A 20,067-nucleotide genomic window follows, 5' to 3' on the forward strand; every position below is an offset into this window, starting at 1 on the left:
TGAGCAGACGGAGAAACACTGCTGCGCTCGCCTGCGCTGGCTCTGAGGGCGTCTGACGCGCGTCAATGAACACAGGACTGCACCTTTCCACACAGAGGACCGGGCCTGACTGGGAAGAACACTTTACCTAGGACTTTTGTCTTGATTTCTAGAACACAGGAATAGGTTTTCCTTAGGCATTAGTCTTTGAAATGTCTACTAAACAAAACAAGCTCACTTCAGAGAGCAAATGCCACCTTCTAACTTATTATGTACATTTTTAATACTATGATCACATTCTTATTTACAGCAATGTAGTTTCTCCTGTCTCCCTAACCTAGGTTAATCATCATTTTTTAAACAAAATTTGTCAACATTTGTGTCCAATTGACTGTAGGCAGGATGAAATAAACATATCCAGACAGTTCTTTACAAAGACACAACAGAACTTGAACTATTACCCTTTAAAACAGTGAAAATGACAGGCCACTTGCCTTCTAATTTCCATTTAGAAATTTGTAAATACAGCACACTTCTTTTAATGCTTGGTGCTGCACATTTATGCCATGCTGTATGGGGATTCCCGGGGAAGTGACCTCACTGGCTGTAGTCATGATTTGAAAAGCACAGGTAGGGGGCCTAGCTCAATCACAAGAGGAAAGCTTCTTTCTCTCTTCAAACTGCTTGTCCACTGCCAGAGACAGGGCCTGGAGGAAACCCTCGATGGTGACGGTGGGAGCCTGGAAGGGAATGAAGGAATTGTGAGGTGACCCTTGTCCTTGGGGGCCACCAGCAACACCTATCCCATCCATGACGCTGACATCAGAGGGGGCAACTCCAGGCCACTCTGTGAGCTGAGCCCAGACCTGAGGGGCATGAGCACATCTGAGGAGGCTTGGATGTGAGCTCTTGAGACACACAGCACGACCACCTCCTCCCAAAGGGCTTGAAAGGGCCCTACCACGAAGGCATCAAGGCTAGCGCCTTCTACAGCCCCAGGAACCTGTCCCTTTAGAAATGGAGGAAAAGAAGGCAGATATCCCAATGGTATTAAGTTTGACTTCCGAGAAAGGCCACATCCTGCTGGACAGAGTGGGTGGTAGTGAGGAGCACACAGCAGCAGAGGACGGCTGTGGAAGACTTACCTGAATGTACAGCGCATGAGCCAGAAAAGGGAGTTTTCTTAGGACACGGCCGCTGAGGCCCTCACTCTTCCTGTGAATGTAAATCAAATTTGGGGACGTCGATTCCACGTGAACAGTTGTGTTTCCCCACACCTGTCTCTCAATGTCCCTTCTCCCAAAACCCCTCCAATGGGGCTTGTCTCCCTTAGTCCTCAGCTACTGCTCCAGGTGGGAGGGTCCTTGCTGACCTGATGTGCCACTGACAGGCACTGTTGTGCTCAGGGACCACTATGCCTGCCCAAGGGCACGCATTACCTCATGATGTCTTTATGAAATTTTGCACAAGTTTCTGAACTGTTCCCCTTGTCCCACCTCAATTGGTTTAAATCTCAACAGATTAAAAAAAAAAAGAAATCTTTAAAAAAATGCTGTTCTTGTCCTGGCCAGCATGGCTCAATTGGTTGGAGCGCCGTCCCGTGCACTAGAAGGTCACGAGTTCGATTACCGGTCAGGGCACATACCCAAGTTGCAGGTTCGATCACTGGTTGAGGTAACTGATAGATGTCTCTCTCTCTCTCTCCTCTTTCTTCCCACTCTAAAAGCAAAATGTGTGTTTGTGTGTGTGTATGTAAAAGATGATAATACTATTCTTTATGCTATCTCTTCATTCGAAACCTTCCACATGCTTACGATCTCAGAATAAAGTTCAAACTCTCTGGTCAGAACTCAGAAGCTTCCCCCACTTGGCCCTCAGCAGTGCAAGCCACCTGAGGTCCCTGCACACAGATTTCTCTCGTTTATCTGAATTCTAACTGTCTTTTGAAGCTCTGCTCCATTTTCCCACCTTCCCTGAATCCCCAAAGCCACCTGAGACCTTGAAAGCACTACTGGCCCAGGACCTCCATCCTCTAGTCCAGGGACCTGGAACCTAGAGGGCTCTCGGAGCTTCCCCAGACTGTGAATGATGACTCGGGATTCAACTCCCAGTCCTCTGACCCCCAAACCACTACCCAAGATGGCTACAGTCAATTATGACTCCCCATTACTAGAGCATATGGACTTTTCTTGGATACAAAAATTAGATCCCCTCACACCTTGAAATTTCACTCAAAAGGAGGCTCAACTTTGACACGTTGTTTTCAATGAAGCCAATCATCTCCAGCTCGCGGAGGGTCAGCAGCTGCTGGCGAGGGTATATGATCTGACACTGGGAAGACAGGGAGCAGAATGCATGTGGTCAGCAACAGGACAGCACTAAGAGAGCAAACATAAACCACATCTCATCTTATAAAAATGCAAACAGGGCCCTGGCCGGTTTGGCTCAGCAGTTAGAGCGTCGGCCTGCAGTCCAGAGAGACCCAGGTTCGATTCCCACTAAGGGCATGTACCTCAGTTGTGGTTTATTCCCAGCCCTGGTTGGGTCATGTGGGAGGCTGCCACTCGATATGTCCCTTTCACATCGATGTTTCTCTCTCTCCCTCCCACTCTATCTGAACAAAACATGGAAGAATGTCCTCAGGTGAGGATTTAAAAAAAATGCAAACAGGTCATCTAAAAAGCACAGCTGACCAAAAACCAGGCTGATTTCCCCTCTCTCTTGCTGGTACACATGCACACCCTACCCCTCCCCATTACGTCCTCCCTGATTCCTCATAGGCAAGAATACAAACAACAAAACATGTCTCAGAAAACAGCAGTGACCTAGCCTCTTCTGTGCTTTTGGCCAAAATGTGTCCTCACCACGTGTCAACATGGGAGTCCAGTCTGGCATTCAGTTTCAAGGATATGACACAACCCACAGATGGCAGAACTGGGCTCTAAAGCCAGGACTTCACTTGCCTTTCAAGGAGGGTCTGTGTTTGTTGTTTTTAAGATAAGACTCTCATTTGGTGGAATGACACAGACCCAGGGTTTGAGTCTCAGAGTTCACCTTGCAGACCACAGGTCTGCGCTTTGGACGCTCTTTGCCAAGTAGCCATACTGAACGGTTAGAATGCCACAATGACCACCACTAAATGAATTTTAACATGAACTATTGAAATTAGGGAATTAGGAGAGGAGAAAGAAAGAATGGCTTCCACACATTTGTGAGGTTTGGGGAGGTTGTGGGTAAACTTAAGAAACAGGGTTTGCCTTGGCCGGTTTGGCTCAGCGGTTAGAGCGTCGGCCTGCGGTCCTGAGAGACCCGGGTTCGGTTCCCGCTAAGGGCGCGTACCTCGGTTGCAGTTTGTCCCCGGCCCTGGTCGGTTGTGCAGGGTGGCAGCCACTCGATGTGTTCCTTTCACATTGATGTTTCTCTCTCTCTCTCTGTTCCTCTCTCTCCCTCCCACTCTACCTGAACAAAAAATGGAAAAATGTCCTCGGGTGAGGATAAAAAAAAAAGAAACAGGGTTTGTGTGTGATGTATTCTGATCCCTCCTAACTGACTGACTACTTCAGGCTCCCTTTAGCCTCCCGAACTGCCCCCTGCGACCCCTCCATTGACAGGCACCGTCCCGTATGCTTGTGTAAGAATGGCAGACCTCAGGATCTTGACAGAGAGGGCCACAACCACTTGCCAGCCTTTAGGACCAGCCAAATCTCCAGTACAACATTGGAATATCTGTATGAGAAACTACCCCTGCCCACATGCTCAGCTCCCAGGAAAGTCCATGCACCTGACTAAACCGTAGAACATCCCCGGATTCACAGCACACGTGTGAGTGATGGCACACTGAAGGCACTCGGTGACTCCAGCAGAATCTGCCACCACGCTGGCTCCTTGGCAGCAGTACTGAATTACAACATTTCTGATGATCACTTGGGGTCTCAAGTCAAAGTTCCATGGGGCCACTCTCCCTCTCCCACACCACAGAAAAGTAGGACAAAAAGTGCACGGCAGTCCTGAGACCAACTCTCCTGTCCCTGTCACAGAGGCTGTGTCATCCTTGAGGATGTTGGGGTTCAGATCCATGGTGCCAGGAGGTGGCTACAGGGGGCGGGGTTCATTCTACCACTCAGCAATTATAGTAATGCCATTACTATCATCACCATGTAAATGCCCATATGTTGGCTGGCTTGGTTACTGCTCATGCCCCGCCCAGTGACCAGAGCTCCTGGCACCAGCACACGTCAGGCCTGGTTAGACTGAGTTATAGGACTGACTGTGAACATTACTTTGCACACTGCTGCTGCACTCACTACTATCACTAGAACATGGGACCAAAGGGACATGAACACTGTAGCCAATGACAGCCTGTGAACGTCTGGTTAGGATGACTTCCCTGCAAACTATGACCTCCAGTTAAATGACCTCCCTCTCAACTATGACCTCTAGACAGATGAATTCCTGTGAACTAGGATCTCCTGTCAGATGACCTCCCTTTGAATAATGACCTCCAGTCAGATGACCTCAGTGTGAAGGACCTTGCAGTCAGGATGACCTCCCTGTGAACGAGGACCTCTACTGTTGTTTCAGGGGAGAAAAGAGGCCCAGAGAGTGGGTCACTTGCAAAGGCCATACAACCAGAACTTACCAGAAATGCTAACCACAGGCCACACCCCTCCCACTCACTTATCACCAGCAGGTAAATCTAACAACCATGATGATCATTTTGTGCCAAAAGAGCAAAAATATTGAGTCACTGGCCATAATTTTGACTATTAGCACAACCTGCCAGATACAACAAACTGAAATTTCAATCTAAGAAAATGGTTAAATGCCATGTCACGATACCTTACTCCTTATTGGAACCATTTCAAACTATGTCAGGGAATTAGGAAATAATAAGTCTAGTGCTTAGTAGAGAGGGGGAAAAAAAAATCAAAGTACCTTCATCAGTTCTTCCAAACAAGAAAGGTAGATTTTGAAGATGGCTGCCACAGAGGGTGGTCCAATATACTGCCTGATGTCAGCCCTGTCCACAAAGGCCACGTCAATCCTCTCTGTGATGTTGGAAGTAGTCAGTATCACCACGTTGGAGTGCCTGGAAGAGGAGTGAGGACCAGTCACCCTGTGATTCTATTATACCCTACCCTACACATGGACTGTCGAATGCTCTTGCAGTTTCCGGGCATTTAGCTGTCGTTCGGCTAGCTATACTTCCTGTCCCAATACCAGCCCACAAGTCCTCCTGAGATCTAGTAACTCTGAACTCCTGGCCACAATAGAGCATGCCAGGCCAATTCTCCAGGACCTTTGCTCTGGTCACTTCTCTGCCTTCTGGAAAGCTCTCCTAGACACTTGCTGGCTGTTCCCTTACTTCTTTCAATTGTAGTAAAGGTTTAATCTGTGTAGAGCATCCCTGACTGTCCCATCTCCTGAACCCCCAGCACCCACACCCTGCCTGCCCAGGCACAGCCACACACTGCTCATCACATAGCTAGCTCTCAGCTACAGCATGGGACTGAATTATTTATCCCCTTTACCAGCTGCTTCCCCTTCTAGCTTCCAAATTCCAAGGGAGCCACCATCACAACTCTGCTCACCGACCGGGGCCGGTATAAGGTGCCCTGGGGAGCAAGTTTCCCAGCCTGGTGGGATTGGGCACCAGGGACGTGGCAGTGCTGCCCTCAGGGCCAGTGGTCAGCATACAGATGGTCCAAAGGCAGCTGTATGGCCAGGGAGCACCTAGGAAGATTAACTTTACCTGGACTCTGTCAACAGGTGTATAGCCCTCTGCAGGGTGAACAGAGTGGCAAGTCAAATGAGGGCAGGGATGAAAGCACAGGGGTCCCAGGAACCTGGGCAGAAGGGACTGGTGTAGAGGCTGGGTGAGTAGCACCCAACTGGGGATGCAGAGGGAGCACATGGCTGGAAATGTGTCCCAGGGTGGGCTTTGTTACAAATGGTCTAACCCACACAAAGGCAGGTGTGCAAGGATCACCCAGACAGGGACATGAATCCCGGATGTGAAGAAAGTGAGGCAAAGGAGGTGAGGAACCAGAGGCATATTTGTCTCTGCTCCTTCCTGAGCCCACATACCCCTGTGATAGAAGTGTCAGGGGGACCCCATGTCTAGGCGAGCAGTGGGTGCATGGCATGGTCATCAGTGTCATGGGCACTTGGGGTTTCAGGGCCAAATAAGAAGCTTAGGAGTGTGTCTGATGTCTGGTCATGGTGGACACACAGATCTGTGATGGGGACTTGCCCACTAGAACAGTAAGTGATGCTAGAGGACAGAAGGCTATGAAGAGGCTATGCAGGGACCCCAAGAAGAGACGGCAGGGAAACACCAGCAGCAGAAACGGAGGTAGTCAGGAGAGTGAAAGCGGCGGAGTCGAATGCTGCGAAAATTTCGAGAAAGAGAAAACTGAGCACTAAGGTGACCGAGGTGTAGTGGCAGGGCTAGACAGCAGACTGAGGAGCAAGTCAGAGAGGATGGAAGTAGCAACAAGGAGAAGCTACACTTTCCACAGGCTTGCCTATAGAAGGGTGAAAAGCAAGAGGCTTCTTTCTGCAGCTGACCTCACCAGACAATTGCATCTCTGGGAAGCTAGAGATATTCTCTATTGTAAAACAATGGTAAAGGCCGGGATAAGCACAGTTTAGTTCGCTGTCACTCCACATTCAATAAGCTAGCTTCTGAATGATGCACTGGAGCCCTGGCATCCTGGAAGCAGAAAGAGACCCTGGAGAACAAACATGAGGACTCTGATTGAAGGGAGTATTGAAGTCCTGCAAAGAATAGGTGGGGGTTCTGGTTTGGACATTACTTCTGTGTGAGTCAGGTTAGTAGGAGTTGTTTTCCAAAGCTGGATCAGCTTTGGATACATTAAGCACAAGCCCTGGACCTGCAAGGCTGGACTGTGGAGACATGAAATCTGGCCCCATGAAGGGTGAGCAAATGATGCTCCACCTGCCCAGTGTCAGCCCCTCAATCACGGTGCACCTACTTGTGCTGGAGCTGATGCATGAGCGCAGCAGTGTTCACTCATTGTATGCTTATCTGCATGGTGTGTTTTCACCATGCAGACATTTAACAGTATTAAAAATACCGTTTTACATTTTTAATACTTTAATAAAGTAAAAAGTGCTTAATTTCTAAAAAATACATTTAGTATATGCTGCCTCAAGAGTGAAAAAAGAGCAACACTCAATGCCAGAGACATTTTTAGTTAGAAGAGCTGAAGTATGGTCTAGAGGTGTGTAATCTTCACACATCTTCTTTTTCAAAATTTATTTATTGATTTTTAGAAAAAGAAAGGGAGGGAAGAGGAGGGGAGAGAGAGAGAGATATCTACTTATTATTCCACTTATTTGTACGTTCATTGGTTGATTCTTGCATGAGCCCTGACCGGGGATTGAACCTGCAACCTTGGCATATCAGGACGATGTTCTAACCAACTGAGCTACTTGGCCAGGGCCCTCACACATCTTCTCTGTGACTTCTCACGTAAGGTCACTGTGTATCAGAGCCTTTACAGCCATATGCTGCACAACGTTTTGGTCAACAAGGAACTGCACAACAGTGGTGGTCCTATAAGATCATAATGGATTAGAAGCAAAAGGTTTATATGCAATGTTAAAAGAAAAGGCTAGACCTGACTAGTGTTAAATTTACTGCTTAGCTGGGTGGTTTAAATAGACAAGGAGGCTCAGTATGCTGTCCTTCCACTGTGCACCTACCCATGGCTAGGGCCCCAGAGTTGGCAACAGAGAGGAGGGGAGCCCGGGAGTCCACCCACCCCTGCACACATTCACGCACACAAACTCACTTTCTGTTTCTCCCTTTTATTATTTCTTGACTCAGGCTTTATTTCTCTGGGTCTCTTTTAATCTCTACTCTCCCTTTCTCTCCTCCCGACATCTATTCTCCTTCCAGTGCTTCCCTCAACAGCCCTCCCCCTGCTCCCTCATATATATGTATGTATGTATGTATATATTCTTGCACATATAAACTTCCTCTTTTATATTTTTACTGGATCTTCTTCATGTTTAGGTTCTGTTCAAATACACAAATACTTACCATGTGTTATAATTGCCTACAGCATTCAGTACAACAGCATGCTGTACAGACTTGTAGCTGAGGAGTAACAGGCTGTATCATACAGCCTAGGTGTGGAGAGGGCTATGCTATGCTGTCTGGGTTTGTGTAACTGCCTCTATGATGTTCACAGAACAAAACCACCTAACAATACATTTCTTAGAATGTACCACCATTGTTAAATGGCACATGACTATATTACCTTTTAATTTGATCGATTTGGGTCAAGACAGCATTGACCACACGGATGGCATCTGAAGGCTCAGTGCCTGCCCTACAGGCATTGCGGGAAGCTGTGAGGCTCTCCACCTGTGGGAACATAGCAATGGATAAAAAAAAAATCACAGCACCCAGCCCCTCGGGGCAGCCATGGAACTTGTCAACTGAGCAAGAGAACGAATAAATGAAGGGGTGTCCAGGTGTGCCAGGAGCTTAATATGTGGGAGTGCCAAGGAGAACAGGACTGCATGAGACAGTGAAGGCCCAGTGGAGGCTGGACTGAGCAAGGGTCTGGTTACACCTCAGCAACAAGAAGAGGCATTCAGTCTTGAATTTCCTCCACCATAGGTTTAATGTCTGAATGTGCCTACCTCATCGATCAGCACGAACACCAGAGCATCTTTGTCATCAATTAGATCCTGGATCTTCTGGAACATCTTAGTTACTAGCTTGCCACTCTGAAACCAAAACACTCTAAGTGTTGATCTGTACTCATCATGCTGCCTGATGCACACATATCCCCTTCTGGCATCACTCTAACCCCAGGTGCTCCTGCAAGCCCACCGTCTCCTGATGGCCCTTGGAGAACTCCCTAAATCAGAGAAGCCAGGTCTGCAGGGGTGGAGGTCAACCCAAATGACCTCTCTCCCTGCTTCATGTGCCAGGACAATGAAATTTGAGCCCACACTGACTCCTGTAAAGGGCAATGTGGCTCACCTGTCTGCCTTCCTCTTACTTCCCCTTTCCCAGCTGTCCTCACAACTGGGAACGAGATGAATCATGGGTGCAAACATGCAAACCAGGCAGGTGCACCTCTTACAGACACTCCCATCCACCAGAAGGGCCTACTGACAGGGTTGCCTGGGGCAGAGCACTTCAGAGATGAGAAATATCTATGATGTCACCTTGTTCAAGCCCCTCAGTTCACAGATGGTGGAAAAAGGCTCAGAGCCCTGAGGGCATGCTCAGCTGAGGGGTGCAGTCCAGGTTAGAACTTGGGATGCCCTCCCTCCTCAGACAATGTTGAATGTCCTGTCCGCTCCCCACCCCCACCCAAAGGTCTGGATGTGCCCAACCTTTTGGGACTCAGACTATTTCCAAGTTACTGCTTAGCTCTGAAATTTTCCTCTGACCATAAAGTCAGCTGCACAGAAAGTTTGCCTTATATACAGGCCACCTTTTCAACTACATGGTTAACAATCCAGAAAATTAGAATTAATATTAATACTTACTTCTGAAAACCACTTAGAAAAGAGGCTATGGCTGTTTATTTCAATTAACTGGCCATACCGGTACCTATGATGATAAAAAAGAGTTAAGACAATTACTTTACAAATTAGTCGTCCAGTAACCCCAGTGGCAGCACTTTTACTCATTAAGTACATCTCTCAGCTGCCCAGTGTGGTGAGCATTACTGACTTGTTAAGTCATTATAATAACTGACAAAGAATCGAGGTACCTAGCAAAATGCATACTAAATAAGTATGAAAAACCTAACAATGTAACCAACAGTTCTGGTTGAAGCAAATTAAGTTTTTCAAATTGAATGTTTTCATTTGAATTAAAACAAAAGCAAAATCTCATTTTTAAAAAAATCCTCACCTGAGGATATTTTTCCATTGATTTTTTAGATAGAATGGGAGGAAAGGAGACAGAAACATCGCGCTGTGAGAGACAAACCAACCGACCGCCTGTTACATGACCCTGACCGGGGCCAGGGATCAAACCTGCAACCAAAGTATGTGCCCTTGACTGGGAATCAAACCCAAGACTCTTCAGTCTGCGGGCTGACGCTCTAATCACTGAAGCAAACCAGCCAGGGCAAAATCCCTCTCCTTTTTAATCTACTTGTAATTTATATTTATGTTTAAAAAGTTCTACTTGGTACTAATACAGCAAGCAAATCTAAATAAGCATCAGAAGTTTTGGCTGGAGCTGAATATTTTTTCCTCCTTCTACAAAACCTTAAAGACTGTGACAATTTGTTTTTCAGCACAAACTCTAGCACCCTGGATAGTCAGATAGCAGAAAGTAAACCTTAACACACTAGCTGAATACTACCCAGCACTAATACTCATTGCTTAGGAGGCGGCCGAGAGGTCTGGATGCTCTTAGTTCTATTAGAATCACACAGGAAACCAGACTGAGGCAAGACAGAAGCTGACTCCCAGGTCCTCCCCATAGTCTCTTTCATGTGGAAAGTCCAGAGAAGGAAAATAATTATTTTCAAAAAGTATCACCGACTTTCCATTTAAAAAAGAGAAAAAGACCATTTACTAATTCTGTTTACAAAAGAGGGGAGAGGGAAGACAGACAACATAACAAAATAAAGACTGGGTTGAGTATTAAACCAAGTTAATTATAAAGCATTTTGATTAAGTGAGCGACAAAGGCTTCCTAAGGTTTTATGCAATTTACAAGACACAGAATAATTATATTATTTTGAGATCTTTGTATAGTCATGCGTCACTTAATGATGGGAATAAATTCTGAAAAATGCATGGTCAGGCAATTTCGCCATTATGAGAATATCACAGAGGCACTTACACAGACCTGGGTGCACTGCCCACTGCATAACCAGACTTTATGGTACAGCCTAGTGCTCCTGGGCTACCAGCCTGTTACTATGCAAAATACAATGAGATGAAATCAAGCACAAGAGAAAACGATGCAAAAAGAGACACAGTAAACATGAGATAAACGAGGCCAGCAAAACATGGCTACCGTTTTACAGCAAACGTTTTTTATGAGCGGAAAGCATACATTCTAAAATCATGATTAAAGTACAGTATAGTAAATACACAAACCAGTTACATAGTTGTTTATCATCATTATTAAGTACTATGTACTGTCCATACTTTATGTGCTATAATCTTTTTAAAAAATGTTTTTGATTTCAGAGAGAGGAAGGGATAGGGAGAGAGAAACATCAATCAGCTGCCTCCTGCATGCCCCCTAAACCTGGGCATGTGCCCTGACCAGGAATCAACTGGTGACCACTTGATACAAGGGATGATGCTCAACCAATTAAGCCACACCAACTAGGCTGTGCTATTCTTTTATACAACTGGCAGCTCTGTGGGTTTGTTTATACCAGCATCACCACAAATACATGGGTAATGCTATGCTCTGATGTTATAATGGCTACAATGTCACTAGACAATAGGAATTTTTCAGCTCCATTATATTCTTACTGAACCATACAGGCAGCCTGTCACTGACCAAAAGGTAGTTATAGTATGCATGACTGTACTGGGAAAACTTCTATTTCTTGTAAGAACATTTTCACTCTCTGGTGTTTTAGAAAACTGTCTTTAGAGATCTTTAAAACACAGGTGAATTTCAATACGTCAAGACGAAGGCCAAGTTGCTAAGCATAAAATAAAGGGTTGAGCCTGGCCAGTGTGGCTTAGTGGTAGAGCGTCGACCCATGCATCAAGAGGTCACCAGTTTGATTCCCAGTCAGGGCACATGCCCAGGTTGTGGGCCCGATCCCTAGTGGGGGGCATGCAGGAGGCAGCCAATTGATGTTCTCTCTCATTGATGCCTCTATCTCTATCTCCCTCTCCCTTCCTCTCTCTCTAAAAATCAGTAAAGAAATAAATAATAATAAAGGGTTGAAATAAAGCAATTTCCCTATGTAAAAATACTTACAGGACATTTTGAAAAGAAAGTAGATATTGAAAAGTAAACCTCATAAGATTTCCTTTCCAAAAGCCAAACAGGAGTAACAGGTACCAGATTTACCCTCTGCCTTCACCAATTACAACACTGGACAGAATAAATGAAACAACATCTGTGGAGGGCACTGGACAATAGGCACTGGAGGACTGTGACCTGCGAGAAGGGAAATAAAGCAAGCGCTATAATCCACCAGCTTTCTCTGCCTTGAGCACCTGGAGAGGACACAAGAAGAGCACAACCATCGTGCTGAATTGAGGAGACAGAGGTCAGAGTTCAAAGAGCCTGAAGCAGGAAGAGGCTTCAGAACAGAGGTCCAGAGGAGAGGAAGATTTTCAGGAATAAAGCACTAGAAATCATCCTGGGGTTCGTCTGTATCTATACTGAACACAGAGAAATCCACAAGGCCCTCCAGATCTGTGAGCTGAATGGTTCCCAGTGCTCACAAAGATTGGGTGTGTTCAAGTTCTCAACAGCCAAAGTGGAGAATACTTGTTACTCATTCAAGGTGTTCAACTGAGACCCCAGGAGGGGCCCACTTGAGAATTAAAACTGGACTACACCTAGATCCCTCTCTAATAAAGCTTAAAAACAAACCTAAAAAGGATCAGAACATATCATAAGGAACTGAAATACCTACCAGAACAAGACCCAACAATCTTGAGAACCCAGACACTTCAATCCCAATGTCCTCAAACAAAAATTACCTGACATGACAAGAGCATAAAATGTGACTGTAACCAGAAAAAAACACAGTCAATAATAATGATTAAGGATTTAGTCAACAAGAACATTAAAACACCTATTATAAACTTGCTCAAGGATTTTAAAAGAACATAGTAAGTGAAAAGTATAAACAGAACCAAATGGAACCCCAGAGGAAAAAAAAATTCACTCTCAGAAATGAAAATTTCACTAAATGGAATTAAAGCAAATTAGATACTGCAGAAAACGGTCCAAAGTGAAACGTAGAAAAAATTTAAGACCTGAAAAAAAGAAAGTGTATCAGTGGCCTATGGGACAATATCACTCAGTCTAACATGCAAATTAATGGACTCCCAGAAAAGGGGTGGGGTTGTGGTAAGGGGATGCAGAAAGATCAGTTAAGAATATAATGGCCAACTATTTTCCAAATGTAATGAAACCATAAACCCCAAGACAGATGGAACTCAAGGAGAAACAGACAAATCCACCATTAGAGGCTTGGCCATTCCTTTCCAGGGACATCAAGTATCCTGAGCTGTAATCTGAAACATTCCACCCAAGGAAAGCAGAAACATGTTCTTCGAGGTGCACATGGAACAGTCAGGACAGACTACTTATTGGTCATTAAGCAAGTCTCTATACATTTAAAAAGACTGAAATCATAACTCAAGACTATGTTGAGTATAGAGAAATTAATTTACAATGAAAGAAAAGGACCTACTATTCATGTAAAGTTATTAAAAAATAAAGACAGCTTCCGCTATTATAAAGGAAAAGAGGGGAATTCCATTCCTGCTATTCTGCTCTCTCAAATCTGCTTGAAAAAGTTACCTACTCTCAGGTTACCTGCTTGAAAGTCGAATGGTCAATTTCTGGGCAAGGGCTCTACACAGGGATGTTTTCCCAGTTCCTGGAGGACCTGTAACAAAATTGAAGCACATGTGTGTTTAAGTAAATGCTGTAACAAATTTCTTAAAACAGCAGCAGCTGCATTTTCCACAGAACACAAAATAAGCAGAGAGGTCAATACTATGAATGTTATTATAAGCACTGCTTGTTAATTCACAAAGAAATCTGCTAGCAGAGTAAGTGCCATAAAATAGTACCAATACACTTTAAAAGTTTTTCTTCCTAATTTGAATAGAACTTGTGCTTCTCGTCTTAGCTTCCACTGCCTCAGACACAAGCCCTGCTTCTGGGCCCCCTGCATTTCCTGGTCTGTCTTCACTAACAACCTCCTTTCCTGTCCTCTAGGAAATTCACTTATCAAGGCACCTTTCAATGATCAAACCCACCTTTCTTGCTAATCATTAGGACTCAGATGTGCTCACAGCAGCACATCTTTCACTACGCCTATTTCTACATGGGCCTGCACCCCATACTAAACCAGAGGGTGAAGGCCAGGATTCTTGATTGTATATCTTCTTGTTCAGTGTGTCACCAAAGCATGCCTTGCAAAAGTTCTGAGGTGACCAACGTGGAAGAACAAATGCATCTAATAAAAAATGCTGACATGTTCAACACTGATTTTCTGCAAACATTTATTTTTTTTTCTTAAATCCTCACCTGAGAGTATTTTTGTTTATCTTCAGATAGTGTGGGAGGGAGGGAGAGAGGGAGAGCGAGAGGGAGAGAGAAACACTGATGTGAGAGGAACACATCGACTGGTCACCTCCTGCATGACCCTGACCAGGGCCAGGGACAAACCGCAACCGAGGTACGTGCCCTTGACCAGAATCGAACCCACTACTCACTGGTCGGTGGGCCAACGCTCTACCACTAAGCTAAATCGGCCAGGGCTGCAAACATTTTCAATAATAAAATAGGAAATATATAACAAGTTCTAAGTGAAAAATAATTGAAATACCTATTGATTGCCTACTCTGATCCTGGTATCAGAATAATGTGCTCAGGTATCTGCTACTTAAGACACACCTTTTTAAAAGGTGTATATAAGTGTACAATCTTAACTGGTATAAAGAGGCTAGTTACTCTGAGCTCCTCCCTCACTATAATTTGGGTATCCTAGCTGTCTTTCCATCCAGTGTTAAGAAAAAAACCCACTATCTTTTTCTGAGAAGAACCAGATAGAATTTCTGTAAAGTATGATTTTGTACTTTATAAAGCAAAGCTCTAAGAATGCTACAAAGAAATATGAGGAAATTTCTTTTCCAAGGAGTTTATGATCAGTTGGGGAATAAGAGTTAATTGAAAAGTTTAATAATAATATAAAGTCACCAGGAAGTAATTGGGTGGCTGCCAAATGAAGGGTCAATTACCAAATGCCCAGAGTAATGTAAGCTGCACGGGCTTCACAGAAAAGGAACATTCCAGGATAACTCTAGCTCCACCAGAACAAAACTGCTGTCAACTCCTCGCAGAAGGACAGAGGTGTGAGTGAAGTCTGACGTCACACAGTCTATCTCGTCAAATGCAACCCCACAAGCTTTACCGTGAAGCAGCACTACCCGGTTCCAGGTGATGAGATTGCTGTCAACATTCCTGTCTGAAAACAGTAGCGCAGTCATCACATAATCGAGGAGCTGAGTGAAGAAAGGAAAAATGCTGATAAAGGAGCTGAGAGGCAAAGCTCCCACTATATGTTCTCCTACATGAGTGGCAGGGACAGGAGCAAGGCAGCCCTCCAGAGACTGCATAAAGGATAAACACAGAGATACTTTTATTTAGAATGCCAAGATCACACAAAATAACTAAGGGACCTGTCAAATGGGAGTAAGCTCCTTCCTCTGGGCTACAGCAGCAGGCAAGCACATGGCACACTTACTAAGAAATAATGACAGCCAGGATGCCCTCCTCTCACTGGGGCTGCCCAGAGCAGCCTGGGGTGGGGAGGAGGGGATATAGACTTCTAGTGTCCCCTACAGCATGAAGAAGTACCCTTCCCCTTGAAGGGGGTTCAGACATCCTGCTACTTACTCAATCCTGCCAACCTGCTCTGTCTGCTCTGTGGCACTGTCCCCTCGGCCCCCATGGGTTCCTAAGTGTGAAATCCCACAGAATCTGTCTTCACATTCAGCACCCTCCCTTTTCTCCCCAGGGGATGCCCCAGAGACCAACTCCACTTGGGAGCAATCTCAGAAGACATATATCCAGGATACCTGCTGTTGGCGGGCAGTGGCTCACAAAAGCCCATTTGACTCAGAGCTCTGAGGTGTTGGAAAGAACAGAATAATAATTCTACATCAAATAACGGGGCCTTTTGGGAAGTACAACTTACATGAGATTTAACTTCTACATCATACACCAGGCTGTCCCACAGCCCATGGAATTCAGCTGTGACAAAATAAAACAAAAACTTAACTTTAGTTAAGCAATTATTACACCTACCAGCTACATCTGCCCTGAGCCACGGATGCTCTCCCCTGCTCCACACATTGTGCTAAGATTCTGATCACCAGGAAGTTAAATTTTAAAAATTTTTCTTAAAATTAAATATGTAAAATAAATGCCAGTTATGTAGGACTTCTGACAGATAATTAACTGGGTAATTAACTCTTTTTGTCATGTTGTTATGCACAGTCGTCTTTTGTGGACCTGCGCTTTACACAGCACAGACCTTGAATCCATCCCTCTCCCTATAAGCCAACACTTGGGCAAGGCAGACCAAGCAGGTCTAGTCTAGCCATTAGGACATCAGGCATAAAACTTGATGACTGAGTCAATCCCAGGACTCTGCCTACAAGAATACGTGGGCAACTCCACGAACAAGCATCAAGACTGTAGGAGAAAGGAGTGGTCCAGCAGGACTGACCAACTGGGCAGGAAAGGAGAGTATGGTCACATTTCAGTGAACACCACCTGTGAGGCACCAGTCCAAAAGAACTCTCTACTTCCCTCCTTTGTGATATACTTCCCATTTCATAAGATATAAAATACCCTAAAATCCTACAAAACAAATGAACAAAATCTCCTTGGTTAACTGACCTGGTAAGTCTGAGGTGTGTGCCATCCTCTGACCTCGTGGACTCAGCATGCTCTACCTACTGTTACCATCACACCTACCTGCAGGCAGAACCCAGTGATTTGCAGCAATTATATTTTCTGTCTCTTCTTCCAAATTTTCACTGGTGGGGCCATCTTCATTCAGGTGGAAGATGTGAAGTGCAATAGTGCACATACTCAAATTGATGGGCTGTGATGAGAAGGAAAATCAAATAAACCTGCACAAATGGAAAATCACTCACTTTTGAAGGTGCAGCATGTTATAAACTAGTTCTAAGATTAGATAAAAAGGCTATTATTTTATTTCAGATTTAGAATAGCTCTTTTAAACATGTTTATCCCTCCCTCCCCTTTCAGAATATAACATCTATTTAAAAAAAAACTTATTGTTTTTATAATTACAAAAGTAACACCCTCGTTGAAAAGTTTCAATTATAGAATGAAGAATGTCAAAGTCCCCTCATCCAACCTCATAGATGTTTGCTATAACACATCTGCATATATCTGACCCAAAACTGATTTTATCAGTTTTCTAACCAAGCTTTTCCCACTTACTAGATCTTAGAGACATTTTAGGTCAGTAGATAGAAATCTCATTCTTTTTCATGGTTATATCGTATTTGGTGTGAATGTGTCAGATGTTTAACCAATCTCTGATGGATTGTTAAAATAGTTCAAATTGTTAGCTATTATTAACAATAATATTTGTTCATGTATCTCTACATTTATCTGTTAAGATAAATTCTTTGAGGTGAATCTGCAGTCAAAAATGAGAACATTAAAATGTTTACCCTGGCCAGTTTGGCTCAGTGGTTACAGTGTCAGCCCTCAGACCAGAGTTGCAGGTTCTATTCCGGTCAAGGGCACATGCCTCGGTTGTAGTTTGGACCCTGGCCCTGGTTGTGTGGGACCCAACCAGTCGATGTGTTTCTCTCACATTGATGTTTCTCTCTCCCTCCCTCCTACTCTATCTGAAGATAAATGAAAAAATGTGTCTTCAGGTGAGGATTAAAAAAAAAAAAGTTTAGTGGTTAGCACTCATGTCCTCCAATTAGGCTGTGCTAATTGTCCCTCCACAACAGTGTTGGAAAGCTCTCCAGTCCCACTCGGCTGGCCAAATTCAAATATGATGGTATCAGATATCAGTATGGATAAAACTCCAACAACGCCACAAATGTTGGTCCTAATATAAGAATGAAGAGATTCACCACATAAGCGTTACTTTAGTGCCATACCAATTCTTCCAAACTGATTCTTTATAAGACAGAAACTGTCCATATATCATGACGCATCTTCCTGAGGCAGACACTTTGGGTTGTTTTTACACTGGTAAGAAAATTGACCCTGGCTGGTTTGGCTCAGCAGTTAGAGCGTCAGCTCATGGACCAGAGAGTCCCGAGTTCAGTTCCTGCTAAGGTCATGTACCTTGGTTGCAATTTGTTCCCGGCCCCAGTTGGGGTTGTATGGGTGGCAACCAGTCGATGTGTCTCTCTCACATCAATGTTTCTCTCTCTCTCTCTTCCTCCCACTTTCCCTCCCGCTCTATCTGAAGATAAATGCAAAATAATGTCCTTGGGTGAGGATAAACAAACAAATAAACAAAAAACTGCCCCAATGCATCCACACTGTCATACATAGCTCCTCTTAGCTCCCATACAGGAACTTGGCAAGACGGTGGATGAAGCATTCTGTAAGCTGGACTAGAAGAAGAGATTCAAGAAGGGAAGCCCATTTCCTCATTGCTGTTGCCCCCACGTGTCCTGTGGTCTTAACACATGCTGACCACTCCATAAATTTTGTTGACTAAAAGAATAAGAGAAAAGGTACACAGACCTCGTCAGCACAGCCCTCTATTCTATAGTGCTGCATTCTAACTCCTGGTTTCCCCCCTCTCCCTGACAGTACTGACAGCATGCTGGCACGAGGACCACGTCTGCTCCCAGTACCTGGTTCCTGCCAGAGCGCCAGCTGATCGTCAAACCAGCAGGTGAGCAAAGCAAACCAGTCCTCACATACACTATCAAAGCAGCAAGCAGACATTCATGGCACCAACTTTCTATTCAGCTAAGGGCTGTTTCTTAGCACAGGGAATTAATAACTTACCTGTGAGTCTTTAACCTTTAATTCTGTGTCAACAATAGACACAGACTGCACATTTCTGGTCAGAAAAGGTTCATCAAACTCAGTCCATGTGTAATCACCAAACACAATATTATGTCTGTAAAGCAGCTTTTTAACACTCTGCTTTATATCTTCTTTTTTTGCTGTGCTAGACAAACAAACAAAACACAAAGATCAGTTCTAAATTAAAAAAACAAAATTTTAACAATATTAAAAAAAAAATCAGGTCCAGGCCAGCATGACTCAATGGTTAGAGCACTGGCCTGCTTACCAATGAATCACGGGTTCAATTCCCAGTTAAGGGCACATACCTGGCCTGCAGGTTCGATTCCACCCCTCTTGGGGTGCGCAAGAGAGGCAACCCACGGATGTGTCTCTCTCACATGGACGTTTCTCCCTCTTCCCTCCCTTTCTTCCACTCCCATCTAAAAATCAATGGTAAGAATATGCTCAGGTGAGAATCAACCAAAAAAGAAAGAAAGAGATCAGGGCATAATTAAGTGCAATAGTTAAGAGTACAGATTGGGCCTGCCTGGGGTCAAACCCAGTGCCACTCCCTGCCCACTAGCTGTGTGGCCTGGGGAGCCCAAGGTTTGGGGCCTCAGCTCTCCATCAGATAAAGGGGCCAGTGGCAACCGTTCTCACTGCGCTGGGCTACTTTGAAGGTTACTCAACACACCCGAAGTGTCTATAGGACAATGCCTGGCACATAGGAGAACGCAATAAACGTTGGCTGCTACTACCATTCGTGAGAGAAGGAAACCCCTTAGCCCGGGGTCAGGTCAAGCGTCTGCATTTCAACAAGCACCCAGGCTGGCGTTCACACGGAGAAAACCTACCAGCTCCGGCCGGCATTCCCGGCTCCTCCACCGCCCACCTTGCCATCTGCCGGCCGGCCGGCGGTTCTAAGGTCACACCGAGGTGTGCGATCTCTGTGTGTGCGGAATGCTGGCCCGACGACATCTACGAACACTTCCCCTACAACTGGGAGCGCTGAGTATCTGCCCGTCCCGACTTCCAGCTCTCCTGGGGTGCCCGGCTGGGCTCTGCGTGGGTCCCGTTCAGGGTTGGGCCAGATGGGTCGGGACCGTTACGGCGCCGTGGGCTCCAGTCTGGACTGAGTTATCCGTAGGGGCCACGCCCGGGCCGAGTCCTCTAAGGCCTACCGGGTCCTATCGGGTCGAGCTGGCCGGCTCACCTGCCGCTTCGCTGGTGCACCTCCACATGGACGGTCGGCGTCTCGGCCACGCAGGACAGCGCCTGCTTCAGGTCGCCCACGGCCTGGTCCATGGCGCCGCCGCCGCCGCCAG

At 45.3% G+C, this 20,067-nt stretch overlaps 1 protein-coding gene across 2 annotated transcripts; it reads right to left on the reverse strand.

The window, feature by feature from the left end:
- Window positions 1-433: 433 nt before the first annotated feature.
- TRIP13 (thyroid hormone receptor interactor 13) lies at window positions 434-20,021 on the reverse strand. Of its 2 annotated transcripts, XM_036279350.1 has the most exons (14): window positions 19,956-20,021; window positions 18,740-18,900; window positions 16,697-16,826; window positions 15,912-15,967; window positions 15,126-15,216; window positions 13,520-13,592; window positions 12,035-12,124; window positions 9,520-9,583; window positions 8,659-8,745; window positions 8,271-8,377; window positions 4,915-5,068; window positions 2,198-2,310; window positions 1,125-1,194; window positions 434-719 (listed from the first exon to the last, which is right to left on the reverse strand). In XM_036279350.1, exons 1-14 carry the CDS (start codon window positions 19,981-19,983, stop codon window positions 624-626), a joined length of 1,320 nt encoding a protein of 439 aa, XP_036135243.1. In that variant the 5' UTR covers window positions 19,984-20,021; the 3' UTR covers window positions 434-623. The 2 variants fall into 2 exon arrangements, with proteins under 2 accessions (XP_036135243.1, XP_036135244.1); XM_036279351.1 differs by lacking the exon at window positions 12,035-12,124 and having other exon boundaries at window positions 437-719.
- Window positions 20,022-20,067: the final 46 nt, after the last annotated feature.

Source organism: Molossus molossus, unplaced genomic scaffold, assembly GCF_014108415.1.
Source record: "Molossus molossus isolate mMolMol1 unplaced genomic scaffold, mMolMol1.p scaffold_m16_p_3, whole genome shotgun sequence".
Taxonomy (NCBI): domain Eukaryota; kingdom Metazoa; phylum Chordata; class Mammalia; order Chiroptera; family Molossidae; genus Molossus; species Molossus molossus.

What these genes read in the sequence shown, in the direction of transcription:
- TRIP13 (XM_036279350.1), bottom strand. Translation starts at nt 19,983, where the DNA reads ATGTGGAGGTGCACCAGCGAAGCGGCAG. An exon ending in GTGCACCAGCGAAGCGGCAG is followed by an intron (nt 18,901 to 19,955) that starts GTGAGCCGGCCA and finishes TGTCTAGCACAG; the next exon opens with CAAAAAAAGAAGATATAAAG. An exon ending in TTTCTAAGTGGTTTTCAGAA is followed by an intron (nt 8,746 to 9,519) that starts GTAAGTATTAAT and finishes TTTTGGTTTCAG; the next exon opens with AGTGGCAAGCTAGTAACTAA.